The sequence below is a fragment of the Cydia strobilella genome, chromosome 20 (genome assembly GCF_947568885.1).
Source record: "Cydia strobilella chromosome 20, ilCydStro3.1, whole genome shotgun sequence".
Classification (NCBI taxonomy): Eukaryota; Metazoa; Arthropoda; class Insecta; order Lepidoptera; family Tortricidae; genus Cydia; species Cydia strobilella.
In genome coordinates this window covers 6,072,784-6,100,289 of record NC_086060.1, presented here as the reverse complement: position 1 = coordinate 6,100,289, position 27,506 = coordinate 6,072,784, and the positions used below count along the sequence as shown (strand labels likewise).

The 27,506-nt window shown below is 39.4% G+C and overlaps 3 protein-coding genes across 4 annotated transcripts; 1 reads left to right on the top strand and 2 right to left on the bottom strand.

Moving 5' to 3' along the window:
- Positions 1 to 1,000: 1,000 nt before the first annotated feature.
- On the bottom strand, positions 1,001 to 11,151 carry LOC134750538 (sideroflexin-1-3). Of its 2 annotated transcripts, XM_063685734.1 has the most exons (9): positions 10,941 to 11,151; positions 8,306 to 8,474; positions 6,876 to 7,030; positions 5,991 to 6,108; positions 5,705 to 5,780; positions 3,713 to 3,801; positions 3,132 to 3,259; positions 2,093 to 2,277; positions 1,001 to 1,337 (listed from the first exon to the last, which is right to left on the bottom strand). In XM_063685734.1, exons 2-9 carry the CDS (start codon positions 8,455 to 8,457, stop codon positions 1,278 to 1,280), a joined length of 963 nt encoding a protein of 320 aa, XP_063541804.1. In that variant the 5' UTR covers positions 8,458 to 8,474; positions 10,941 to 11,151; the 3' UTR covers positions 1,001 to 1,277. The 2 variants fall into 2 exon arrangements, with proteins under 2 accessions (XP_063541804.1, XP_063541806.1); XM_063685736.1 differs by lacking the exons at positions 6,876 to 7,030; positions 8,306 to 8,474; positions 10,941 to 11,151 and adding an exon at positions 6,682 to 6,819.
- A 384-nt stretch (positions 11,152 to 11,535) lies between these two features.
- On the top strand, positions 11,536 to 23,928 carry LOC134750578 (isocitrate dehydrogenase [NAD] subunit beta, mitochondrial). The gene is made up of 10 exons (XM_063685787.1): positions 11,536 to 11,695; positions 11,936 to 12,043; positions 14,260 to 14,346; positions 14,618 to 14,734; positions 15,805 to 15,939; positions 17,047 to 17,119; positions 18,319 to 18,482; positions 20,344 to 20,553; positions 21,122 to 21,258; positions 22,474 to 23,928. The coding sequence occupies exons 1-10, from the start codon at positions 11,654 to 11,656 to the stop codon at positions 22,574 to 22,576; spliced, it is 1,176 nt and encodes a 391-aa protein (XP_063541857.1). The 5' UTR covers positions 11,536 to 11,653; the 3' UTR covers positions 22,577 to 23,928.
- Positions 23,929 to 24,312: 384 nt separating this feature from the next.
- Positions 24,313 to 27,506, bottom strand: LOC134750581 (uncharacterized). Its single transcript, XM_063685790.1, has 4 exons — positions 27,292 to 27,506; positions 26,424 to 26,679; positions 25,801 to 25,920; positions 24,313 to 24,470 (listed from the first exon to the last, which is right to left on the bottom strand). Exons 1-4 carry the CDS (start codon positions 27,492 to 27,494, stop codon positions 24,387 to 24,389), a joined length of 663 nt encoding a protein of 220 aa, XP_063541860.1. The 5' UTR covers positions 27,495 to 27,506; the 3' UTR covers positions 24,313 to 24,386.

The window sequence follows — 27,506 nt, the reverse complement described above, 5'->3', positions numbered from 1 at the left end:
GATTGAAAGCTAAATTTTTTCTTAGATTATAAGTACACACACACCTAATAAATGAATCTTTGACTTAAACCATTTGACATTCCTTTCCAGTCATTCGATTTCGAACCGTAATTGTTATTGTAGAGATGCGTTTTCGTTTTAAGTATGATGAAATTAATAAAGTCTGTATGCGTATGCACGTATGTTATTATTAATTTTGGCATAGTACTTTCATTTGTAATGGGTAAATAGTTTAGCGATAGAAATAACGCTCAAAACATAAAAAGGGCATGTAAATAATAATCCAGATATCCAACTGTCAATATTTATTTTTAATTAAATTTAGGTTCAATCGATTAGGACACTAGGTCGTCCTTTTATATTCCATTATTGTCTGAGATTATAACCTATAACTATCAATTGACGAGTCTTAAACAATAGTACACGATGGCAGTGACATTTTAAGTTTAAGCAATCCCGTTGTTTAACAACAAAATTGTGTGTCAAATTCAAATTATTAAAAAATGCAAGTAAAAGTTTGAGCTAAGTTATTTCGTGTATTTCCATAAATTTGATTTTATGATACACATATAATAAGCTCAAAAAACTTGCTCATATTTTTTGTGACCACCAAGGGGTATACCCCTGCGTGATTAGTACACTTGAGAGCCATTAACGGGTCAGATTTCCTTTTGATTGCTTTAAAGCTTCTAAAAAGTTGAACTGAAAAATGGTTTCCTTTGCAATATTCTTGTGTTGACCATTAGCCGATTTTTAAATTTCAGCCGAGGTAATTCGTATTCGCAAAAATCGGAATAATAAATTCTATAAAACTTGGAGGCGAATTAATGGAATGTATAATATCGATCTACCGAGAATAGAATTTATTCCACGGTAGCTCAAAAATGCAAAAAAAACTATGGAATCAGTTTGAATCAATCTACTGACATCAAGATGATATCACACCAACAAAAATTGAGCTATCTAAATATAACGAGGTAACAAATAAAAGTACTTTCCCTCGATTATCACTTACAATTTATAAACAATATTATTGCCATAATTATTTTATATGCTCGAGATAAAAATTGCCTATCATTATAAAAACAACTGTAAAAATAGCAATAACAAATTATACACCGTAAAAAAACGGCTGCAACAAACAATATAGTTATAAATTAAAAAATTATAAACTTAAAAAAATATTACGTCACGTTAGGAATGTCGTCTTTGGAAAATATTAAACTACTGGAATAATTTACTTCAGCGTAGGTATCCTTAGGTATAAGCGTTAGAGACTAGAGTCCCTTGTTGAAAAACACTTCTTTTGCTCTTGGAAATTTTGCCTTCGCGATTTTCTGAAAGAGAAACACGTTCATTACATTAATATCAGGCGAAATATTATAAACCTTAAACTAAAGAAGAGACGCTTTCCACATAGATTTTCGTACATTCACCCGCCTGTTGCTATCTCTATTGCACGCGCATAATTATATAGCTGTCACGCTCGCACAGTGACATTGACAACCGGTATCATGGGCGTGACAGCAATATGATTATGCGCGTGCAATCGAAATAGCAACACGCGGGTCAATGTACAGCTACGAAAAATCTACGTCTCTTCTTTACCTATGTCACATTTCTTGGGTTTGTAGCGGTTCTAAATGGAACTTCTACCAACATCGCAAGTATCTACTTGCCGGAAATCTCCGCGAGAGTATTAGATTGTGGATTTTCACGCTCAACTTAACTGTCATTAAAGCGAACCGGAAGGCTTAGGCTTGACTGGGAGGGTCAAGCAAGCAAGAAAGAAAGGCCAAGCTCAGGGTAGAAGCGTTTCTGTAGAATTTGCTGGTGGAGAGAAATTAGATATGCGATGTCTCAAGCGATGTGAGCGTCAAGATTCGCGATGGCCGGAGGTGGGTCCTAAATTGCGAAGGTATTTTCATAAATCAGCCTCCGGCTTTAGACTGTACACGGAAAGAAGTGAAATACTCGTTGTTTGCGGTACGGGGGCATATTTTAGGTATATTGTGCCCCAGAGCCGCCCAAATCTGGCCGCGAGGTTTATTAGGCTCCTTTTGTCCCTGAACGAGAGGCTGTTCCTAAGTACCTGCAGCTCCGGCTCCAGACTGTCGACGGAGATGGACGCCCGCTGCTTGAAGAGCGCGCAGCAGAGCGGGGTGGCGAACACCACGCACAGCCCCACCAGCCCCATCTGGAAGGGCAGCACGCCGCGCGGGTAGCGGCAGAACAGCCCCCTGGAGCGCGCGTAGTTCGTCAGGAGCGGCGTTACGGCTGGAACAAACATTCATGTTACGATTCGGTTCGGAGGACCTCTTTGTTTCATTACAAAAATTTTGGTCAGTAGACTTTTAGTTTTCTTTTTCATAAGAGTAGAAAGAAACGTTTTTCATTCTACAGAAAAGAATGTCACTTCACTTGTCAGTCACTTTTTCTTTAGTAATATGACTATGACATCTGTTTCAGTTTATAATCCGATACTCCAGTTAAATTTATTATCTATCCGACGTGCCTTTTCCAGAAATAATCGCATATTCCGATTACGTCATATAAGAAAGCAATGCTAAGCGTTTGACACCCTCTTGATAATGATCCTACTCTTACCAAAGCCTGACGGAAGGCTTACTATATCTAACTTATAATTTCTGTCAGCAATTTTAAAGTCTGCAGACAAAGTAGCAACAGTCTTTGATTTCTTTAACAACATGAAAATTCTTCAGGGTACCTCAGGGATCAAATCTCGGACCATAGTTTTGCTGTGAAGAAATGACTTAACATAAGTCATAACATGTAAAACTTTCGCGTTTTAAACACATATTTATGACCGGGTGTGATTCATACTTTTGTACTTACACAAATCTGTTTTGACATTTTGCTGGGACATCAGTAAAGGAGACTTCTGTAAAGCTTTTGATATTGATTATGCTTCTAATCAAACTTAAGGCGTAAGATTCATTTTGACCCAATTTTGCAAATTTTAAACAAATTTAAATACTAACACAATTTGTAATGATCGGGCCTTTAATAATTCTACCAATATTACATTCCATCGGGGGTAACTCAGGGTTCAAATCTAGCACTGCAGATATTCCTGACCTTGTAAAGAAACTTAAAATAATGATACTCACTCATGCCAGGAAGAGCCATGATGACTCGGGATATGCACACGAGACCGATCCCATACTGCGCCGCGCGGGTGGAGTTGCCCACCGGCTGCCCCTCCGCGGTGAAAACTGCTGTGCCGTCTATCAACTCACTGAAACATACATTTACTTACATAAAATTTAGTGACTGTCTAAAAAGGAAGTTTAATACATAATACACACATCACGAGGGATGTGAGTTCTAAATATTGTGTAACGACTAGCAAACAAAGATCTTTTAGAAATCATAATGACCCGAGGTTTGTAATTTTTAAACTATAGGTATGTTAGTGTAGGTACGTTACTCGTAGATGAAAACATATCCCGTTTTTTTTTGTAATAGCATATTGTTGAAATGGTATTATGAGCTAGTGCTCGGCAGCCTCAAGACTCGCATTGGATTCGTCACTACTACAGGTTTGCTTTGGATCTAGATCTCAGATATTTCCTGGTTGTGCTGACACTGCTGATCAGGGTTTACCTACCGCCACAACGACCACTACGTTAGTCCGTCTATTTATTTGCTTTCCTATCGCTCGAATACATCATATACACATAATACACACCTACTCCTCATCATGGGGATGTTGATGAAATTGGCGCCGCACACCGCGGCGAACGGCACCAGCGCCGCGAACACGGGGTTCTTCATTTGCTGCGCGACGGAAAAAATAAAAAATAAAACCATGTTTATTTATATTATAAAATAAATCAATAAACTACCTTAGGATGGCGACAACTTCCGCGTAGAATTCATAAAAAAAAATTAAACCTATTTTCACTACTGATTGCATTTCAATAAATAATTTCTTCGGGGTTTTAATACATCTAACGTTTGCAGGACACTTATCTGCCATCTTTATGATTTATCGCTCCCTCTTAGCAGTGTCCGATGAAAACCTAGATGTAACAAGCCCTTAAGCGGAGCTTTACGTACAACTTACAGCATTTGAAGATAAAAGTATCGTCTATATCGACTGTGTGTTGATCGTCAGTATCTAAGGATCTAAGTGCCTAACGGAACTGTGGTTTAAATATTTAACAATACCTATTGCAATAATGAGAAAGGTAAATAACAGTTTCAGATCATGAAAAGTAAATATTATCTCTAAAAGCGTTCCTAAGTACATTTAAAACCTTCGCGCTTTGAACACATATTAAATCACATTTATAATCGGGTCTATCGCGAATTTATTCTGTTACCTTTATTTATAAATGTGATTTAATATGCGTTCCTAAGTGATTAGTGCAGTAGTGTAAAATAACCTTTCATGGTTTCATTATATAACAAACACGATTATTTCTGTGACGTCAAATTTCAATGCCACTGATGGATTAGCCCAGGGTTTTTTACCCGGTGGTAATAATTAATTAATGATCACGGGTCAGCGAGTTTCGTTAGCGATAACTCGTAAAATGGTCAAGAGATGTATCATGATGTATTATTGTAATCGTCAGCTGTCGATGGTGAGTTGACTGAGAAATTTATCTTGAAGAAAAAAGTCAGCTGACTATAAACTATAGTGGTCGCTTAAAATGTGTTAATAGGCAAAGCTGGGGGCCTAGCCAAGAAAATCGTTGGTAGAAAACGCCAATCGAAATAGTCACGTGACTTTTCATAGTGAAAACGAAATAAGAAGTATCTAATAACGAAGACTGAAACAGTAACAGGCTCTACAGCAAGCTGAAGATCTAAACAAGTGGGAGAGCCTAATAATAGCAGCATTTACGTTGAAGCCAACTGCAATCCTCAGGACAGCAGTACGAGACCGACACAGTGGAATCGTGTCGTAATTTAATTTAGAGTTCAACACGTATACAATACACGTTTTAGCATATATATGACAGGTTAAGGAGGAGGAAGATGCATCAATGAAGAAGGTAAGCTTTTGTCCAGTATTGACACGTTCTATTCCAGTTAATATGATGATATTGACGTATCTTAGGTGTTAAAACATTTATTTTCATTTCAACCATACTGTTAAAAAGTACGAAGGCACGACTGGCAAGTAGAGTAAATAATTATGTAAACAGTCGACACACCTCCTGTCGTCATATGTTTACTGATAACGTTCGGTGATAATTTCCACGATGTGTTTTTCCTGTACTACGTGGTATTTTTTTAAGAATTTGCGATTTAAAAATACGTATTTAATCTTGAGTATTTTTAGTTGATAAAGTGGTTAAATCGTTACAAGTAGAGCGTAATTTCGTTTGTAATCACACAAGTAAATAGTAAGCTATCGGTGGCTTGTTTAATAATTACCTACGTTAAAATACCTATCTCAACTAGATAGTCTAGATACATTGTAACGCATAAGGAAATAATACATAACACATAATTTAACTATCACTGCAATCAGCCGAATCAGCGCGTGATCAAATGATAATAAACTGGCCAGACAATATACTTGAGCACTAAGTATACTAAAGTCATGATATTATGTTAGGTACTATTAGCCACTGCCAGCGATTCTTTCGCGTAGAAGTGGGCAGTGGTGCGGGAATATCTAAAAGAAGTAAGACATGCAAGTATGATGTATAAGTTAGTTTCTTACCTTAGCTTTGGCATTGAGAAAGTACGCAGTACCCATGGCACCACCGCAAGCCGCGCAATATGATGCCAAGAGTTGTCTGAAAAGAAATATCACGGCATAAAATCGATCCTTCGTTCAACTAAATTAAATATTTTAGAAGGCTTATAAAATACAAACATTTTCCAACCAATCACCCTGATGCCAAATGACCATGAAAACAAGATTTGCAGCTTCCCTGCGCATTTTTTCTATAGTAATTACGTGACGTTTTATTAAATTTCAGTTTATAGAAGTAGGTAAGACTTACGATTTGGAGATGGGAGCGGTGCCTGAGCGGTTGGTGTAGTTGACGAGAGCGTTGAACGTCTGATTGACCCACTGCCAGAACATGGTCGCCGCGTTCGTCTTGTAAAATGTAATCATACCTGCCAGTATTGACTTTAATTAACTTTGGATAGAACAAATGAAATGAACTCGTTGGCTAAACAATTGACGTGAAAGAGCGGGAAGAATACGGAAGCAAATCTAAGGAGTAGATACATGTGCATAAAATGTTACCATGTAATGTAACGTAAGTGTTCTTAGATGCAAATAAAGATCTCATCTCTATCTTACATCCTCTTGCTTTAGGTATCCGCCGTACCTATCGTACCTATTGTTATAGAAAAAAACTGGCCCATTAGCGCCCACACCCCCTTTTGTGAACCCACCGTTTTTTAATGCTGTTAGGTAGAGTTACAGTATAAAATCTAATCTAACACCGTATCCCAGGTGTACCCAAGTGGGTACAGTGGCCCCATTAGCAGTATCTTAATACAAAAAGGCTATGCTGCCACAGATGGACTCCGGGAATATTATCAAGATCCTGTTTTTTTTTTGTGTTTGCTTGCTTTGGTGTTTGGTGATGCTTTAACACAACAACCAAACGGCTGTTATCACCTTCAACGCTACAGACTGAAACAGCATAGTAACACGTTGTAAGCGAAAATGCTACTTACAGCCAGTAATAAGTGTATTCATAGACGCCTGAGCGGCTATCCGGCCTAGCACGAACATTTTCTCGCCCATGTCGGGATGATATACGCTGTCGACGAAGTACTTCATCGACCATAACTTGTCTAATGTTCGAAAGACTATATAGCTATTGATAGAATATACCTTTTTAAAGGGAAAGGAACAAAAATAGACTTACAGCCAGTGATAAGTGTATTCATTGGCGCTTGGGCGGCCATCCGGCCTAGCACAAACATTTTCTCGCCCGTGTCGGGATGGTATGCGCTGTCTACCAAGTACTTCATCGACCATAGCTTGTCTTCGGTCATTCCTGGCGGCATCCTCCTTGATTTTCTGTTGAAATGAGCAGTTTGATTATTAAAATCTCCATATTGGATCGGTCGTTTGATGCTTGCGTGGGCATATAAATCCAACACGTAGAGTCCCTTTGGAGAGCTTTAATATCATGTAGAACAACTGCTGGAACCCGTTCACAGGTACAATAATAGACAGGCATTGGGACTATTGTATTGTATTGCAGAAAAAGTGAAGATTACACCGGTCTATGGATAGAAGTTTGGGGGACTATGAGACTGGTGGGTTATTGTAAAGATGCTTGGACACCTGCCATAACAATATTTTCACTAGTTAATCGAGGAAGGCGTTAAAATCTTATTATTAGAAATTAGAAATATAACCGGTCATTTCTAGATGATATTAGTGTGGGAAGAGAAAGAACAAAATAATATTAAGTCTAGCCAATCGCACTCCTAGCATATATAAGAAGTAGTTTTTTTCGTGTTTGGAAGACTATAAGCTATAAGTACGGTTTCATAACCCTCCAACGCAGCGACAATGATGTTTAATAAACAAGTTACACTGACTTAACTGTTGACATATGCAGCAACGATCGTCATCGCTATCGCCACATTAAACACAGGTGTATTAATGGTGTAGGCACGTAATGGGGTCATCGATTTTATACATCGTCTGGTCTGGCTCTTTCAATAGTCAAGGACAGGGGCCCATTGTAGAACATATGTATGTTTATTGTAATTGTCTCTATGCTTGATAGATTAGATTACGTGTTGTACAAAATAGTTGGATTTGCATAGTGAATAAGGCGAGTGCACACCAGATGCGTCTCCGGCTCCCTTCGTAGCGTAGTAGATCATCTGCGTTGCATAAGAACTCATAACAAATTCAACACGAAACGCAAACGATGTACAGTACCGTGCGTTAAGATAGTTGACCCTCATATCTGTAGTCGACTATACTACGCATGGGAGTCGAAGACGTGCGGCGACTGCGGTGTGGGGAATTGGGTATCCCGTTGTCACCTAGCATTAAAACTCGACAATTTCTGGTATGGATGGATACACTCAACTTAACTAACTAACTTAACGTAACTTATTATTCACAACGACGGGACTTAATCGCGTAAAATAAGTTTTAAATTTACCTCCGACGTTTCGAGGACGGGGTTGTCCCCGTGGTCTCGGAGAAGACTGGCTAAATGTTGACATCAACATCTACGTTTTTCGAACTACCAGCACATGGTCCTGTTTATTAACTTTCTACCCGGCAATGAGATGACAATAACGTCTTTACGGGAATTGAATAACTTACTTGAAATCTGAAACGATTTTTTTAGCTTCATCTAACTGTGCTGACGTGGCAAAAACGTTAAGTGGGTTCGTGAGCATGAAAAAATGTTTCGCTCGGCCGATGTATGTGTCCTGGTCATATCGGGATCCGGATAGGTCTATTGGCTTGGACATTGTGACTAGGTTAGGTGCTGAAACAAAAGAAAGGGTTTTTAGTTTAGTCACAGATTAGAAGAGGGTTTCTCGAGGCGTTCTTAAGTTGTAAAAGTAGTCATATTTATATTTAGGTATCTAGTAAACGTGTCAACGTCACTCATGCAGTAGCCTTACCACGACTGCTATAGTTAGTGTCGAACTAACATATTCGCTAACGTCTGTGAAACTTACTTTCTATACATCTCGCTCGCAATTATATGCGAGATGCATAGAAAATAAATTACGCAAACGCTAGCGAATATGTCAGTGTCTAAACTGGTGGTAGCCGGTCAGGTGAACGTACTACAAACATATCGACATAGTAGTTACTAACAGCGACATATTTAACGACTATTAGTAGCTCTTATCACTTTACAATAAGGTTTACAAAATAGTCATGAATTACGTCGATGATCTTACTATTCTGTTGAAATGATAGGTGATAAAAGAGCAACTTGTGCAACTTCTTACACGAATTTCTTAAGTAGTTTAGTACCATCGTACAGCCAGACTTAATTTTCATCCACTCTTGCATATTACTGGATGCTAACCTTATGGCCTGATTAAGCGGATCATTTTAATTTCATATTTATAGAATATGTGGTGTGTGGTGGTGTACACTACATACATATTACATAATTTAAAACATGCCATGTCACACTCACGCCCCCTTCGCCCCATAAGCGAGACCAATACACCCGGCACGATTTTATTGTTAAAAGAACACGAGCATGTACAGATAATTTTGATCATAACGCCCGCCTAACTAATTCTGCTGCTGTAAAGTTTCAAACAATCATTCACGAAATTTCGTCGTGTTAGTTGACGTATATTTGTACAGTACAAACAGAGACACTAGTCCGCCAAATAGCGAACCTTAACTCGGTGCAATAAAATTTAGTTCAGCTAAAATGTTGGTGGGCTTATATTGTTTGCACAATTTAAATAGTTTGCTTTTTAAAACGTATCTAATTCATTGTAAATTATGTAATAATGAATTCATTAGTCGGTTATCTAAAGAGCAAAGTGCGTTGTCATTGTGTTTGTTTTAATTTTTAGACACAATTTTCAACTGGTTTTAAAACTATACTAGCGACCCGCCCCGGCTTCACACGGATTAACAAATTCGCTTAAACCTTTCTCAAGAATCACTCTATCGATAGGTGAAAACCCCATGGAAATCCGTTCAGTAGTTTTTGAGTTTATCGCTCAGACAGACGGGGCGGGGGACTTTGTTTTATAAGGTGTACACATGTACATACGTCATGTTATATGTTATGATATCTAGGAAAAAATTAGAGATAAAATATCATATTGTGGTGATAAGCATAATTAGCGTAACAATTATACGACTGAAATATTTTTTCCGCTACTTCTGGTGTTGATTATACGATTTCTCACGAACACGGGAATCCACTGTGACACAAGATGCAGCGTATACGAGCCGCGTGGGTCGATCCTTGGAAATATAAATATTGAACGTTCGTAGCCGTGCGCCGCTGTGGGACGGGCAACTAAGGTTTGCGGAATATTTTTGCTCGCTGTGCTGCAGCTGGTTTTATAAGGTTCTAACTTGGTTTAGTTCTTAGTTTATTTGCGTACCTATTTATTTACAAACAACCTCACAACACATTTAGTAAGTAAACTACTCACCTATAGTAAGGTTTAGAAGAGTTTTGGATAGGTAATTTAAATTAGACATCTAGGCAATATTAATTAAAAATGAAAATTATTTGAACCTTATTAAATTTAATATTTAAATACCTGGCTACTTATCTGATTGCCAATGTATAGGTAAATTGTATCAACAATTATATATTAGAAAAGAGATTATAACGATTCATTATTCATGTGATAATACGTACAATCAGCTCGTCATGCTGTTTACAATCAAAATAAGGATTGATAGTTAATTTATATTAGGTATATTAGGTGTTTTTATACACGTGATTTTGTGTGATTTATTATGGATTTATATCAAATTGCATGTTACTTATTGCACTCAAATACTTACTCAATAAGCAGTTACATTTATTTCAAAATTTTAAAAGAAATAAAAATAATAAAATCATTCGTTTTATTTAACTATGTATATACCCATAACATCAAAAGCATGATTGTGATATTTTATAATTTGATTTTTTTTTTGTAAATTTTATCGTTATTTGTAATTGTAGGACATAGTTTTATCTCCAAGCCCATCAAAATAACAATAAGATAGTTTATCACTTTTATCAGACAAGCCGTGACCCGCAGTCCCTCAACCTTCTTATCATTTCTTTCGCAGAGCGTTAACACTAACACGAAATTACGATCGATATTTCACACAAAATGTGTACCTAATTAAATAATAACTGACTCACGTGTATTTTAGTCAATGCATTACGTAAATTATTTTTAATAAGTATAAATCAATATGGGCGTAAAGCTTTTTAAATGGATAAAAATAAAATTAGACTTACCTTTTTATTGCTATGTTTGATGTTATAAACTCGGTTGGTATTTGTATAATATTATTTTTCTGTTTAGGATGAACTGTATTGGTACATTTTGTTAAATATTTCTGGTACTATTTCAATTTTTCAGTGGTTCTTGTTTAAATGTTGCGCCGTGACAAGCGCTCGAAAAAATGACGTAAAATCAATTCGTTTTCGTTAGTTAAAGGTCCACTGTATACTATGGCGCTAGTGTAGAAATGGGTGGTAACATGATTTTAGTTTAACATGTTATGATATCAATGGCTAATTGGAATATTTATATTATTTTACATATATTAATAAGGGTAAATATGTATGTTAAGTTTATATTCTTAATAATTATGTAATAACCTGTGACTGGAACTTGAACTAGAACTACAAATTTCTGAACGGAGTTTTGCAGTCTGTTATACGCAGACTTTATTTGGAAGGTATTATTTCATCAATGTTTTAATAATTTTTGCTAGATCAAAAATGTTAAGCACACTATTAACAAACGAATTAAATTCAGATAGAATGAAACTTTATCAAAATTACCACTTTGAACGTCTTAAGTACTTTTTTAGACTGGCAAGATTATAGCTGTCACTTTACGTGTAACGAAACTCCTCGAAGTTACGTCTTTGGCGAGCAAAGACGTTCCAAAAATACTTTCTCCTCAAAAATAGCCTTTAGTGAGGTTTTAATTTATACAAACTATGTCCCTAATTAGCAGAAATATTATCCGAACCCTGGTGCAGGTATGTATCTAAATTCCCATATGAAATGAAGCATTTTGCTATACCTACATATATCTGCAAACAATGTGTTTCGTAACGTATTTTCATAGCAATTGAGCTCTAATTCTGCGTAACTTGGTGTCTACGTAGCATAATTTGTGATGTAGTTTGATATCTTCAATGTCGCGTATCATTTGATACACGATCGTGTTCAAACCACGTGATATGGCTAATAATATGAACGTAACGTGGATGTTTCAGGGGTCCCAGCTCGCGGGGAAGGGTCTCCACACCACGAGTGCGGTAAACGCCGACAAAAACGTATGTTTTGCGCGACATTCCATCAGCTCCCTGGTGAGAACTAACTGTGTACTAATGACCAGTAATGAAACCTGATGAGCAATGGAGCAGGAACACCTTCCTTTTAATTTAATTTTGTCAATAGAAGTCTAATTATTATAAATTAACATCACATACATACTTATAATTTGTATATTATTGTTTGTATGAGCTCGCTTTGTTAAGTTTATTATGAAGTTAACTGATAAACTTATTGACCTCTGACTTGTATCCCGGATCTAATTATCCTGCTTCATTGCTCTTATACTAGATTAAATATCTTCAAAATTACTATTATTTATGATTATTACGAACTTGGCATCAAAATTATTGCATATATTATGATCCTCTAAAAAGTTGTTATCCAAATTGAATGCAACCAAAAAAAATATTTTTAATTATTTCCGATTTTATTTCTTTAATTTCTGAGTTTATTTCTTAGACCCACAGATACTTCTAAATGAAGCGTAAGATTTATCCCAAATGTTGCATGATATAGTTACACTATTGTTTTTCTTTGCACAAGCCATTCTATTTATTGGCAAAATTTAATTATGGCAACCCAAAACTGCTTGCACAAACTGCCTTTTTGTTTATCATGCAAAATTAGACTGCACACATTGGGTGCACAAAATTTATAAGCATTTGGAATATAATGTAATAGAATGGCTATTTTATGTTTAATTATAACATAATCTATGATTGTAGCATGATCCCAGTGTGTCAATTTATTATTGCGTTTTAAATGTTGTGTCAGCATATAACATTAATTTTACTGCATATGCATTTGTGTTGTCCCTTAAAATGTGAAAGATTTAAGTATTGTTATAGTTTTAATTACTTTTTTTTAACTGTGATGCCATTTTTAAGCATGTAGGATTATTTTATTTATTTACTAATTTTACTATTTTTTTGTTGCATTTGTTTCTTTGTTTTATAATTTTTAAACTATTTTTCTTTTGAAATAAAACTATGAAAACGAATTATATCGCGTATATTGAATTTATAATACATCCCGACGTTCACCCGTTCACGACGTTCGTGGTCACCCATTGACCACGAACGCTGTAAAGGGTTCGAAACGTCGGGATGTATTATAAATTCAATATACGCGATATAATCCGTTTTCATAGTTTTATTTCATGAGTAACTATCGGGGTAACCGAAGACAATATTATTTTTCTTCTTTTACAAACTATTTTTCTACAAAAAAATGTAATGCATTTGAATATGTATTTTGTTAAACCTGTAATTTAATTGACAAAATTCAATTCATTTAGTTTAAAAACAAAATAGCCCTGAACTGGAATGGACCTCGCAATTTTCTTATACCAATCACAATGTTACAACTGTCTCCTGATGTAAATCTTATGTTAATGTGAAAAAGCTGAATACTGCTGCTAGTAAAAGTTAGCATTGTGCATTTTCCTATTTTCAAGAAAATTATGTAATGTGTTAATTTTCTAAATAGATAATATTTTCTTAAGTATGGCACAACTTCAGTACAGTAGTCTCAGTACTAGTCCGTTTGGAGCAGTGGTGACGCATGCATACCGATGTAGTGCATAATTATTTTCCATAGTATTTTCTCGGAAACGTACGAACTTGCTATTTCAGTCAGTCTCGGTATAAACAGTACTGAGGTTGACCGAAGTAGCATGACAAATACGAGCGTTTCCGAGAAAATACGATGGAAAATAATTATGCATTACATCTGTAGAAGGGTGTATCAACTTGTCAGAAGGGTGTATAAATTTTTTCTTGTGTTGCCTTTGTTACGTTTTCCTGGGTTACTCTTTGTAACCTGATAAGGCATTCAAATAAAAATAAAAAAACATTTAAAAGAAAGCGTGTTTCGTGAATTTAAGACCTTTTCGTAACATACTTGTTAGTTAGATGACCCTTGGGTCTACCAAACGTGTTAGTAAAATATGGTAGGTATACAAGTTCTGCTAACAAACTGCGCTACTATTGTCTTCTCATAATAACACATATTTAATTATACGAATGGGTCTACCGCGATTTAACCCCGACCCCGGGGTAGACCTGTACGTATAATTAAATATGTGTTTAAAACGCGAGAGTTTAAAGTAGACACAATAACAACAAGAAAAAGTTTATCCACCCAGAATTCGATTACCACTGGCCTGCTAGCTTATAAATAAATAATAGAACTAGGTATTCTACAGCTGTGAATGTAAGCCACCTCCGCTTCGCCACCGACTGACAGTTTTTTTTTTATGTAGAGCAAAGAGGGTCGCATTAAGTGCACCCTTATTCCCGGAGATGGCGTCGGCCCCGAGCTCGTCTACTCCGTACAGGAGGTGTTTAAGGTAAGTCAAAGAAGTTGTTGATACGATTTTACGCCATTTATCCAAAACTTGACCTTTATTTTATCCCTCCCACTGCCTGAAGTATTGTCAGAAATTTTGGACTCATCTCCTTTTAGTAACCCAGTTCTGATTATATATTATTTACTCGTGCAAGTCGTGCACTCTAAAGGCACATACGCACTTGCACTTAAATGTGCGTACGACCATGTGCGATTGCATATCGGTTTAAAGACAACTGATTCTTGTAAATGTAAATATATTTGTGTGACAGGCGGCCGGTATCCCCGTGGACTTCGAATCGTTCTTCTTCTCCGAGGTGAACCCGACGCTGAGCGCGCCGCTCGAGGACGTCGTCAACTCCATCGCGCGCAATAAGATCTGCATTAAGGTAACTATAGTCCGCGAGGTACAAGGCAGCGAGATGTTTGTGTAACAGGCGGCCGGTATCCCCGTGGACTTTGAGTCGTTCGTCTCCGAGGTGAACCTGACGCTGAGCGCGCCGCACTTATTCCCCTTAACTTCCACCTCAGATCATCATCAACATTATCAGCCTACTCTCATCCACTGCTGGACATAGGCCTCCTATTGCACGCCATTGAGCACGTATTGCGGCAACTCTGATCCAGTTCTTGCCAGCCGCCACGAACCACGTCAGATAACTAGACGCAATCCTCAGCCTCCGGATCCACAGAGCTCGTGTACGAGCTGCGTATCAACTTGCATATTTACATTAACACATTCAGAGCGCTGGTGGCCTAGCAGTAAGAGCGTGTGACTTTCAATCCGGAGGTCGCAGGTTCAAACCCCGGCTCGTACCGATGAGTTTTTCGGAACTTATGTACGAAAAATCATTTAATATTTACCAGTCGGTTTTCGGTGAAGGAAAACATCGTGAGGAAACCGGGCTAATCCTAACAAGGCCTAGTTCCCCCTCTGGGTTGGAAGGTCAGATGGCAGTCGCTTTCTTAAAAACTAGTGCCTACGTCAATTCTTAGGATTAGTTGTCCCCCCCCCAAGGATTAGTTGAGACCCCAGGCTCCCATGACTCCGACACATTGTAATTTCGCCTCTACGTTAACACATGTTAGCGCTCCGATCGTAGCTTAGCATTAGCAATAAATGATTCCAAATCCGAGGTCGTTGTGGATACCCATACCCTACCCAGCTTGTCCATACTATCACTTACTTTACGGTTAAGGAATAGGATTGCGAGAAAACTTGCATATCTATATTATTATTTTTTTACGCAGGGGTTAATGCATTTACGCATCTCACCCCCGGGCTGGGGAAGCCCATAGGGGGGTGGTACGTGGGATTCGCTCCTCCCGTACATCCTGTTAGCCTGAGGAAGGGGAGGAGAATACCCACTAACATCCCCTGCGGCGTCACCCTCTTTACCGTTAGGGGAGCGTCAGCGAAGTTTCCAAGCGTGAGGGCTATAGATCGATTATTTTTCAGGGTATCCTGGCTACCCCAGACTTCTCCCATACCGGCGAGCTCCAAACCCTCAACATGAAGTTGCGCAACGCTCTCGACCTGTACGCCAACGTCGTGCACGTCAAGTCGCTGCCAAACGTCAACTGCCGCCACAAGGTAACTAACAAACCCTCAACATGAAGCTGCGTAACGCTCTCGACCTGTACGCCAACGTCGTGCACGTCAAGTCGCTGCCAAACGTCAACTGCCGCCACAAGGTAACTAACAAACCCTCAACATGAAGCTGCGTAACGCTCTCGACCTGTACGCCAACGTCGTGCACGTCAAGTCGCTGCCAAACGTCAACTGCCGCCACAAGGTAACTAACAAACCCTCAACATGAAGCTGCGTAACGCTCTCGACCTGTACGCCAACGTCGTGCACGTCAAGTCGCTGCCAAACGTCAACTGCCGCCACAAGGTAACTAACAAACCCTCAACATCTCAACATGAAGCTGCGTAACGCTCTCGACCTGTACGCCAACGTCGTGCACGTCAAGTCGCTGCCAAACGTCAACTGCCGCCACAAGGTAACTAACAAACCCTCAACATGAAGCTGCGTAACGCTCTCGACCTGTACGCCAACGTCGTGCACGTCAAGTCGCTGCCAAACGTCAACTGCCGCCACAAGGTAACTAACAAACCCTCAACATGAAGCTGCGCAACGCTCTCGACCTGTACGCCAACGTCGTGCACGTCAAGTCGCTGCCAAACGTCAACTGCCGCCACAAGGTAACTACCAAACCCTCAACATGAAGCTGCGCAACGCTCTCGACCTGTACGCCAACGTCGTGCACGTCAAGTCGCTGCCAAACGTCAACTGCCGCCACAAGGTAACTAACAAACCCTCAACATGAAGCTGCGTAACGCTCTCGACCTGTACGCCAACGTCGTGCACGTCAAGTCGCTGCCAAACGTCAACTGCCGCCACAAGGTAAACAAATACATACTCAAACTCAATACGAAATCAATCGCGTACAGTCGACGTCAAAGATATGTTTACATTTTTGCCTTAATTACAAAGGAGTAAGGTGCAAAAGTGTAAACATATTTTTTACGCCGACTGTATAATTTACGTTCATGGATTTGTTTTTGGTCGCAGTAAGACAGGTGAGGACAATTCAGAACGCAATTTCTGATTATGTTTTAGTTCTTGCAAATTTAAAACGATGTTAAATACCACATTGTTTCGATAAATGTTATAACGACATCTTCGTTCTTTCAGGACGTGGACTGCATTATCATCAGAGAGCAAACTGAGGGCGAGTACTCGGCCTTGGAGCACGAATCCGTCCCTGGTAAGTTTTTAGGGTTCCGTACCCGAAGGGTAAAAACGGGACCCTATAACTAAGATTCCGCTGTCTGTCTGTCCGTCTGTCACCAGGCTGTATCTCATGAACCGTGATAGCTAGACAGTGGAATTTTTCACAGATGATGTATTTCTGTTGCCGCTATAACAACAAATACTAAAAACAGAATAAATATTTAAGTGGGGCTTTTTTTTTATCTAGTTTTTATAGAGGCTTTGGACACTAGGTGAACATGTCAGCCTCATGGGTGCTTTAATAGTTCCCTACTCAAGGGAGAGGTCAATAAAGTGGTAAACACTGATTGCTTTGTCCGATATAGGCTCTGCCAACCAACAATTGATCTGTCCATTGTGCATGGAGCCCAGACTACCAAAAAATCTTTTTCTCAAGTCCGAATTCCGGACGCATTCCAACAACACGTGAGACAAGTCATCAGTCTTCTGACAGTTTACACACAGTAGTGACGATTTAACACCCATCATGCACAGAAACTTGTTTGTAGGGATGTGTCCGGACCGGACTCGGAAAGCTGAGACTAACACTTTTCTAGCGAGGTTGGCAGAATCAAACCAGGGTATCCACAAGGGTCTATCTTGGATTGTTCTGTACCAGATTCCAACACCCCTTGATAAAGCTTGTTCTCCAAAATGGTATTCCCGTTTCTGTAAACATCTTTTTTTAATTCTGGTAATTACTTCACTTGAATATGGTTTAGAATCGAGTACAGAGCCATCCATTACACCCATACAACAAACGTGATTTGTTTGTCGTTTTTTGCGTAATGGTACGGAACCCTTCGCGCGCGAGTCCGACTCGCACTTGGCCAGTTTTTTTACTCCACCAAATGAATGTAGAACCAACTTACCATATCTGTATTCTGATCTCAAAATCAGAATACGTAGGATCTGAATGTCTCTGTTCTGAATATTTTTAGATGAACAGTACTTATGGAATATGATTTCGGATATTTCTCAGGTTACCGTCAAAGACGTCAAGTCAACTAATGCGAGCGGCCGACCATTCCATATGGATAAAAAAAAACAAATTACCGAGTTTCGGTTTGTTTTTGATTACCCTATCTTATTTTAAAATCCTTGTGGAAACAGACTGTAGTATGGCCGTTATCTAGACAAAATCATTAATAACACACATATAACTAACACGTATATATATTAATTTCATTTCAGGAGTGGTCGAGTGCCTCAAAATCATCACCGCGGCCAAGTCCGACCGTATCGCCAAGTTCGCGTTCGACTACGCGGTCAAAATGGGCCGTAAGAAGGTGACAGCCGTCCACAAGGCCAACATTATGAAACTCGGCGACGGCACTTTCCTGAGGAGTTGCGACCAGGTTTGTAAAACATTGAGACTATTCGTATCGTACACACTACATATAATAAGTACATTAACACTAATGTCAGTTGCGTTCGACTACGCGGTCAAAATAGGCCGTAAGAAGGTGACAGCCGTCCACAAGGCCAACATTATGAAACTCGGCGACGGCACTTTCCTGAGGAGTTGCGACCAGGTTCGTAAAACATTGAGACTATTCGTATCGTACACACTACATATAATAAGTACATTAACACTAATGTCAGTTGCGTTCGACTACGCGGTCAAAATAGGCCGTAAGAAGGTGACAGCCGTCCACAAGGCCAACATTATGAAACTCGGCGACGGCACTTTCCTGAGGAGTTGCGACCAGGTTCGTAAAACATTGAGACTATTCGTATCGTACACACTACTATATAATAAGTACATTAACACTAATGTCAGTTGCGTTCGACTACGCGGTCAAAATAGGCCGTAAGAAGGTGGCAGTCGTCCACAAGGCTAACATTATGAAACTCGGTGACGGCACTTTCCTGAGGAGTTGCGACCAGGTTCGTAAAACATTGAGACTATTCGTATCGTACACACTACATATAATAAGTACATTAACACTAATGTCAGTTGCGTTCGACTACGCGGTCAAAATAGGCCGTAAGAAAGTGGCAGTCGTCCACAAGGCTAACATTATGAAACTCTGTGACGGCACTTTCCTGAGAAGTTGCGACCAGGTTTGTAAAACATTGAGACTATTCGTATCGTACACACTACATATAATAAGTACATTAACACTAATGTCAGTTGCGTTCGACTACGCGGTCAAAATAGGCCGTAAGAAGGTGACAGCCGTCCACAAGGCCAACATTATGAAACTCGGCGACGGCACTTTCCTGAGGAGTTGCGACCAGGTTCGTAAAACATTGAGACTATTCGTATCGTACACACTACATATAATAAGTACATTAACACTAATGTCAGTTGCGTTCGACTACGCGGTCAAAATAGGCCGTAAGAAGGTGACAGCCGTCCACAAGGCCAACATTATGAAACTCGGCGACGGCACTTTCCTGAGGAGTTGCGACCAGGTTCGTAAAACATTGAGACTATTCGTATCGTACACACTACATATAATAAGTACATTAACACTAATGTCAGTTGCGTTCGACTACGCGGTCAAAATAGGCCGTAAGAAGGTGGCAGCCGTCCACAAGGCTAACATTATGAAACTCGGTGACGGCACTTTCCTGAGGAGTTTTGCGATCAGGTTTGTACCAAAACATTCATTAACAACTACGCGGTCAAAATGGGCCGCAAGAAGATCGCCGCCGTCCACAAGGTCAACATCAGGAAACTCGGTGCGAACAGGTTTGTAACAAATATTCAGTTACGTTCGACTATACTGTCAAAATGGGCCGCAAGAAGTGTCAAAGGCGCCTAGCCTCTCAAAGATTGTATACACAGTAGCTAAAAAATAAGTGCATTCTCGTTGCAAGGGAGGTTTTGGGATTATACTGAGCAACTTTTACTATGGGACCAACTACGAAATCGCGAAAAAAATTTACCCTCCCGTAGAAAATAGACCAGCCAACATGTATAAAACGATCAAATTTTTTTTCGCGATTTCGGGGTTGGTCCCATTGTAAAAGTTGCTCAGTTATAATCTCAAAACCTTTTTATACAGGGTGTATACCACTCGGTCACGGCGGTACCCGTACCATACGGTACGGTTTTCGCGTCGAATACAATGCAGAAGACGTTACTTAAATCTTTTTATTCATAGACATCTATTTCAGTGTGTTATCGATTTATTCATATTGTCAACGATAGGGAAGTAAGTGTCTTTTTATTATGTTCTATAGTAATTTAAATACCATTTCTTCCAGATGGCAAAACTCTACCCCCGCATCGAGTTCGAAAAAATGATCGTCGACAACTGCACGATGCAGATGGTGTCCAACCCGAACCAGTTCGACGTGATGGTGACGCCCAACTTGTACGGCAATATTGTGGATAATTTGGCCAGTGGATTAGTTGGAGGAGCTGGTGTCGTTGCTGGCGCTAGCTACAGCCCGGAGTGCGCTGTGTTTGAACAGGTGGGTGCTGCTTTTTGAGAAAATGTTGGTAATTAATTTTGTATTATATAAGCAGAAAAGTCTGCAAATGATGCTATTCAGCTTAGAAACAAATTTAACGCGGAGAAATTCATCACCGCTTTCCACTTAATTTATTTCTAAATTTAATTTTGGTAATGTTACCAAGAACAACTTGGTTGCTAGAATTAGGACTGTCTAAAGTTATTTAACACTAAAGTTTCCCAAAAGGAATCTTATTTTTCCATAGACTTGCCGCTAGACGAATGTCTATTCGTCTAGCAGCAACTCTTTCAGTTCAGATTTGGGACATTTGGAGAGAACGCAGACATAAGGAAGGAAATAGAGAGGAGCATATGAAGGAACGTAAGGAGGAAATAGAAAGAGGCATTAAAGTGAAAAGAAAATACGGACGTAAAGCCGAAAACAGAGAGATGTAGGAAAACAGAGGGGCATAAGGCAGTAGACAGAAATAAAGTGAGATTAGACATATTGGACAGTAAAAGGTGCATAGGAAACGCATAGAGACTACTATTAAACTGTTTTCTTATGTCAATGTTTGTAATTCCAGGGCGCTCGTCACATATTCTCCGGCGCCGTGGGCAAGAACATCGCCAACCCGTGCGCCATGCTGCTCTGCTCCGCCAACCTGCTGGCACACGTCAACCTCCACTCCTACTCCAAGATGATCAAGAACGCCATCAACAAGTATGTATATTCTCTCTCATCTAGTGTACCATAGAGTAACTTATACTAGAGCGGTACTGTCATAGTACATTTTGTAACCCCAGTAAATTCACTGCCATCTGTCGACACACTTTAAAACTAAAAATGAAGATTTATAAAAATACGATAGAATGTATTTAAATATAGATACATGATTTTTTTTATTTGCATTAATTATTTTTATGATTTTGACCCATGTTCTTTCACTGATATGCACTAAAATTGTTAAATAACAAACGAAACCGTCAACGCCATCTATACGACTGTAGGCCAAAACTAGTAGCGCCCTCTGAACGAGAATCAAATTTTCTTGATTTTCGAGGCACGTTTTTTCCTTAGACTGTATCCATCTATTACGGAGTTATATCTATCTTTGAGTGTACAGATAAGTAATGGCTTAACAATGAATATGTGACAAGCGTGCAAAGGCTATGGTAACAGCTTGGTATAAAAAAAATGCGTTTGTCCAAGATGCAACCTCAGCTACTTCTTTGGAACCCAGGGTTTGTTTCCAGGCTTTTTACCCTCCACTATTGTTATATTTTATTATGTCAAATTTCTGGATCAACTTATTTTTTGAGAATGAGAATAACGTTTTGAAAAATGTTACTAGAAACTGGACGGAATACTTAAATTTTAGGATCTTAGTACAAATTACACTTCTTGGAAACTGTTCCTTTGCAAAATGTAAACCCATTGTGTGTTAACGAACTAACAATCTGAACCTTACTGCACCGACATAAGATCCATTTCTCAGTAAACCCTTTGATCGCCAAAGACGTCAACTGACGGGCGCGGCGACAGCCCAATATCAACCTTCCTGCAGTCCATAGCCATAGTATATACAAGTAGTTATACACGCGCCACCGAGCGACCGGGGGTAAGAGAAAGAATATTCATATAAAATTTGGGCAGCATAGGATTTTTTCTCTTTCACTCTTATAAATTTCGGTATTTCGCCATCGCCTCCTACCTATGATGCCACCCGTTCGGTGATAAGGACAAAGCATGGCACTATTTTCTCTTTCCTCTTATAGGAATCGCAATAAGACTATCTTTCTCTATCAAAGAGTGTCAGGCTCTTCCTGCAGTCCGACAAGGTTCACGATGACCGCACGAGTGGCATAGCGTTCAAAGGGGTGTTTCTGTTAGTTACTACACGAGCCTACAGTCTACAACCTACTCTTCTTTTTCCAGGGTCCTCGCAGACGGCAAGGTAAGGACGAAGGACCTCGGCGGGCAGTCCACCACAAAAGACTTCACCTACGCCATCATACACAGCCTCGACCAGCCGCAGTAAATCCATCTACGCTTCATGTTTCCCAATTATTGTCAAATACTTTCAACCTAACGGTGACAAATGGAACCCCATTTGTCACCGTTAGGTTATGCCGGTCGATCTGTTTTACACATTTCGCGAGCATAGGTTTACCTTGTCAGTTCTAGAAACAGGGGAAACCTATGCTGGCGCCATGCAGGTTTTTATAACCTTTGACAGTTGCCAACCCCATAGGTACTGAGAAGGGTAATTCATGAAAAATATTGTGACCGCGTGGCAACTGAAGTAGGTGGTGCTGGTGGTATACGACGCTACCGTTTGGAAACCTAGTTGCTGCTATTGCAACATATACAGGTCCGTACAGCACCATCTACTCCGGCTGTCAAAAATGTGGCTTCAGTATTTTGCAATACCTTACACCGCTTAATATTCTTTTGTCTGTATTTAGTTGGATAGACTTGAAAATATTGACCCGACTAAATGACACAGGCAATAAAATTACTTATTTTAACATAAATCTTTCGGAAATCGCTGTCTTATACGATGCCGGATAGTATTTAATAGTATATGGAATACAACCAACCGTCTAGAATTTGACAGTGGCATTCGAAAGGTTGTGTACTGTACAGAATTAAGCCAATAATAAGTACGTACGTAACATTACTGAGCTGAAAATCAGTATATGTGGTATTTTCTATACAAAGGGACCTTATTGTCGATGGCGCTTACGCCATTATTAAAGATGCTCCGATATAAATACAATGCCTTGCGGCGTTGTGCGGCGTAAGCACCATCGACAATAAGGTCTCTTTGTATAGAAAATGCCCCATATCACAACATCTTATAAAACAAAGTCCCCCACCGCGTCTGTTTGTTTGTATGTTCGCGATAAACTCAAAAACTACTGAACGGATTTTCATACGGTTTCATCTATCAATAGAGTGATTCTTAAGGAAGGTTTGGGTGTATAATTTGTTAAGTTTTACCCGTGCAAAGCCGGGGCGGGTCGCTAGTGAAAAACCTTCGAAATGTATGTTGCTTGACTAGGCATTATGTCCAATATATTTTGAAATAAATTATTTGTCAAAATCGACACAAAATGACCATTGACAATAATGACTTGATTATTTGACAAAGTTGGGAAACAATATTGACCAAAAAGTTTGGCCAAAATAAAATCTTTTTCACTTAAAATTAGGTTCAAGTAGTACAATTTCATTCGAATTTAGACGCAATAATTCTAAGGATAATTTATTTATATTTATTTATGATGTGATCAGTCGAATCTGACAGCCGAATGTTCCCCAGTATTCTCTAAGTATTGAAATCAGTTACCATGTAAATACTAGGTAAATAAAACAAAATAAATATTGTACTTTTGTTTTATTGTTATTGCTTAGTAATCGGTATACATCCTAATTTTTTTTATCCCCATTGTGTTGTTGGATAATAGGCTATAAAGGCGAATAATTGTTGTTGAATCTTCGACTGTATTCCCAGAGCTCAAGGTAGTAAATACTTTAGTCGTTAGATAATCACAATAGCGCAGCCTAAGGCGTACATCACTATAATATCCGCAAACCAAACTGATGATCGGGGTCGTAAAACTTTTCATTCACACATTCCTGTGCGTGGCAAGAGTGAGAGAGATAGTGATATGACCCGGTCGTCAGTTTGGTTTGCGGCTACTATAGAAAAATTGCTTCATGTTTGTCATTGACTCTCCGACCTTCCAAGCCTTTAATGGTTTTGTTGGTATCACTTGGGATACTGCCATCATCTTTACTCTTCTTGACATTCCGTATATGCTATCCTGCTCAGACAGGATGGTTTATTCGCCTGTCGGTATTTCTCGGGGCTTGGCCAGTTTCTTTACTCTTTCTGATATGACGTATTTGAGGGCCTTCGGCGGTACCTGAACATAACAAGAATGTGATTAAAAATAGTTAGTTGGGCTTCAGAAGAGTAGTTTTTTGCTGAGAATGCTAAATCTCGAGTAGTCTTGCTACTTGCTACGCTCGTGATCTCAACTAAATTCTTAAGTCCCCGGCAAGCTCGGTTCTCCATACAAACGTAATTACGCTCTGATTTTAAAACGACTAGCTAGATTGCTCAGAAACTTTGTACTTACAATAAGATAAGGTATATCTAGGTAATTAGTTTTTGTAGGTTCACATACAAAAGTTAAAAAAAAACCGGCCAAGTGCGAGTCGGACTCACACACGAAGGGTTCCGTACCATTAACTATAAAAACGGTCACCCATCCAAGTACTGACCCCGCCCGACGTTGCTTAACTTCGGTCAAATATCACGTTTGTTGTATGGGAGCCCCACTTAAATCTCTATTTTATTCTGCCTTATTGTATTTGTTGTTATAGCGGCAATCGAAATACATCATCTGTGAAAATTTCAGCTGTCTAGCTATCACAGATCATGAGATACAGCCTGGTGACAGACGGACAGCGGAGTCTTAGTAATAGGGTCCCGTTTTTACCCTTTGGGTACGGAACCCTAAAAACAGCGAATTTAAATTTTTCATACAAAACTTGTTTTTTGCTCTATTTGGTTTATTTTATATACTAGAGCTATATAAACTAATTACAGACCTAGAATTCGGCCGAGCTTGCCGGGAACTCATTAAACTTAGCGAGAAATACTACCGTACTATAATTCAACCGTGACTGCGCGTAGCGTAGTGAGCATATTAATTTTTTAGATACCAATACGCTACCTCTATGAAATAGCTGTTTTACCCGCACGGGGGTCATTACCCCAGGTTGGTAACCGATAGGATAATGCGACCAGGGATCGTTACCGGTATAAGTAACTTAAAATCATAATATCACGTAGCATTTGAAATATTTCTTTGATATTGTAAAATGGTATTTAGGTAAGGACAATGAGTAAATTACCTAAATTAGGGTTACCAGATACAAACATGGAATTTCGTGAGAAAATTCGTGGATTTCATTTATCATTTTTTTACATTGTTTTGGATTAATTTAAACTAATAAAAATGTACTTTATAAAAAAAACTATCAATTCAAAAAATTCCTGACATTTTCGTGTTACGTCCGCATTCCTGACAAAAGGCGATAATATCGAATTCCTGACATCAGGTAACCCTAACCTAAATGAAATGGAAAAATATACATAAATAACCAAGATACCGAAATTGAATACCGGTTAATTTGTATCAAAAAATATACCGGTATTCGATCCCTGAATGCGACTAATGTACTCGCCTTGGTAGGATCCCTGTAGTTGGACTCCTGCGAGGGCCGACGGTATATCTTGAAGTGGGGCAACATAGCAATGATGTTGATGCGAGGCAGCAATTGCTCCAACTTGCGTCTCTCACCACGCTGAAACGGGCGTTGTAATACTTAGGGCCAGTTGCACCAACCACAATTAACAGACTGATTAACGTCAAGCAGCAGAGAACTATGAAACTTTGCATACAATAAAATTTAGTGAACGGTAAAACGGTGGCAGACGGTTTGGTGCTCCCATGGACAATGCTTAATGCCCTGTCTGCACTTAATCATGCTTTGAGACCAAAATGGCGTAGAGGTAAAAAAAAATCTGGATAGAATGTAGGAGTCTGGAGTGTAGTGTGAGTGTAGTAGAAATAATGCCAATTTTTTCACCACGACTCAGTGCAAAACATCTTTTCGATTGCTTTATTGCCACCGTGTTTTGGTCTAGACATTCTTATTGACGTGTTTAATGCCATTAACTTTGGGCACAATGGAGACGTGAACCTAAATTGCTATGACACATCACTGTGACAAAGAATGATTAGGTACTTTAGGTTTGAACATAGGTGGTCTGGGGAGGGCCGGTTTTTTTTAAATTCAAAACTTACCCTAGTAACCTCCACAGTAAAGTCCCTCCTCGGATTCGCGATCTGCGAGATATAGTCCATATGTTTCTTCCACTCAGTCTCGCTCCATCCCTTCTTCTTCTTCGGGTCCTTCTTCTCCTTGGTCTTCAGGTCGATGACGCAGCCAGCTAGCTTGGAGTAGGCGGTGCTGTTCGCCATCTCGATCATGCGGTCGATACGTTCGAGGCGCTCGGTGGAGAACATGTGCTTGTACATGCGTTTGGTGAGAAGGAAGCGGCTGGACATTATAGGGGTTAACGTAATAAATAGGTAGTAGGTAAGTCGTGGTGTAAAGGCGGGATCTAGCATTCGCACGTATTTAGCGCTAATTAGGCGCGCAATCTGAAGCAAACATGCGAACTGGCGGTGTATTAGCTAGATCTGAATGCGCAATAAAGCCGACAGTACTGCGGCGCAACATCCAGGTATAGATAAGCATTCAGGCGCTTGGATTTGTAAGGAAAGCTACATAATGATCTCGTCAGTTGAGTTCCCAGATTCGTGTGGCAATGTTTAATAGCGATCACGTAGGGTAGGGACCTCCTAGAGGGTGAACGGAGTGATGATGATCAAGAAAAGAACGAAATAAATCGGGAGAAGATGAAGGCAACGAACGGTCAAGTGCTTGCTCCTTTGAGTGCATCTGTCTAGCAGTGGACGTCATTTGACTTTTCTGATATTCTGTTGTGTTTCTACTCGTAACTAATACTTTATGTGAGTTAATTAATTGTAAACTCTACGTGAATAAAGCATCTGATGATCCTTAGTAAGTGCCTTTAGGTTCACTCGTCTTTTTCTTTCTTTATACCTTAATTTATTCATGTAAGTAATAGTTGTATAAATAACTAACCGCAAATAAGGCCAAGCAGCTTCATTGACCCTCTCTGTCCCCCGGCCGCGGAGCGCCGACGCCCTGATGCCGCGCGGCGTGTAGGCGGGCATGCCCTCGTCGGACACAGTGAACAACGGGCGCGATACGCTCATGAGGTTCAACCGTTTTGATATCTTGTAGGGGAACGTGGGGGTTGGCGGGTCGCACTTTGGTTTACCCATCTTGTTATATTT

What these genes read in the sequence shown, in the direction of transcription:
- LOC134750538 (XM_063685734.1), bottom strand. Translation starts at nt 8,457, where the DNA reads ATGTCCAAGCCAATAGACCTATCCGGATCCCGATATGACCAGGACACA. An exon ending in AAAATCGTTTCAGATTTCAA is followed by an intron (nt 7,031 to 8,305) that starts GTAAGTTATTCA and finishes TCATTTCAACAG; the next exon opens with AAAATCAAGGAGGATGCCGC. An exon ending in ATCCCCATGATGAGGAGTAG is followed by an intron (nt 3,260 to 3,712) that starts GTGTGTATTATG and finishes TGTATGTTTCAG; the next exon opens with TGAGTTGATAGACGGCACAG.
- LOC134750578 (XM_063685787.1), top strand. Translation starts at nt 11,654, where the DNA reads ATGTCCCTAATTAGCAGAAATATTATCCGAACCCTGGTGCAG. An exon ending in GGAGCACGAATCCGTCCCTG is followed by an intron (nt 17,120 to 18,318) that starts GTAAGTTTTTAG and finishes ATTTCATTTCAG; the next exon opens with GAGTGGTCGAGTGCCTCAAA. An exon ending in ATCAAGAACGCCATCAACAA is followed by an intron (nt 21,259 to 22,473) that starts GTATGTATATTC and finishes TTCTTTTTCCAG; the next exon opens with GGTCCTCGCAGACGGCAAGG.
- LOC134750581 (XM_063685790.1), bottom strand. Translation starts at nt 27,494, where the DNA reads ATGGGTAAACCAAAGTGCGACCCGCCAACCCCCACGTTCCCCTACAAG. An exon ending in GCTGCTTGGCCTTATTTGCG is followed by an intron (nt 26,680 to 27,291) that starts GTTAGTTATTTA and finishes TATAATGTCCAG; the next exon opens with CCGCTTCCTTCTCACCAAAC. An exon ending in ACTACAGGGATCCTACCAAG is followed by an intron (nt 24,471 to 25,800) that starts GCGAGTACATTA and finishes TGTTATGTTCAG; the next exon opens with GTACCGCCGAAGGCCCTCAA.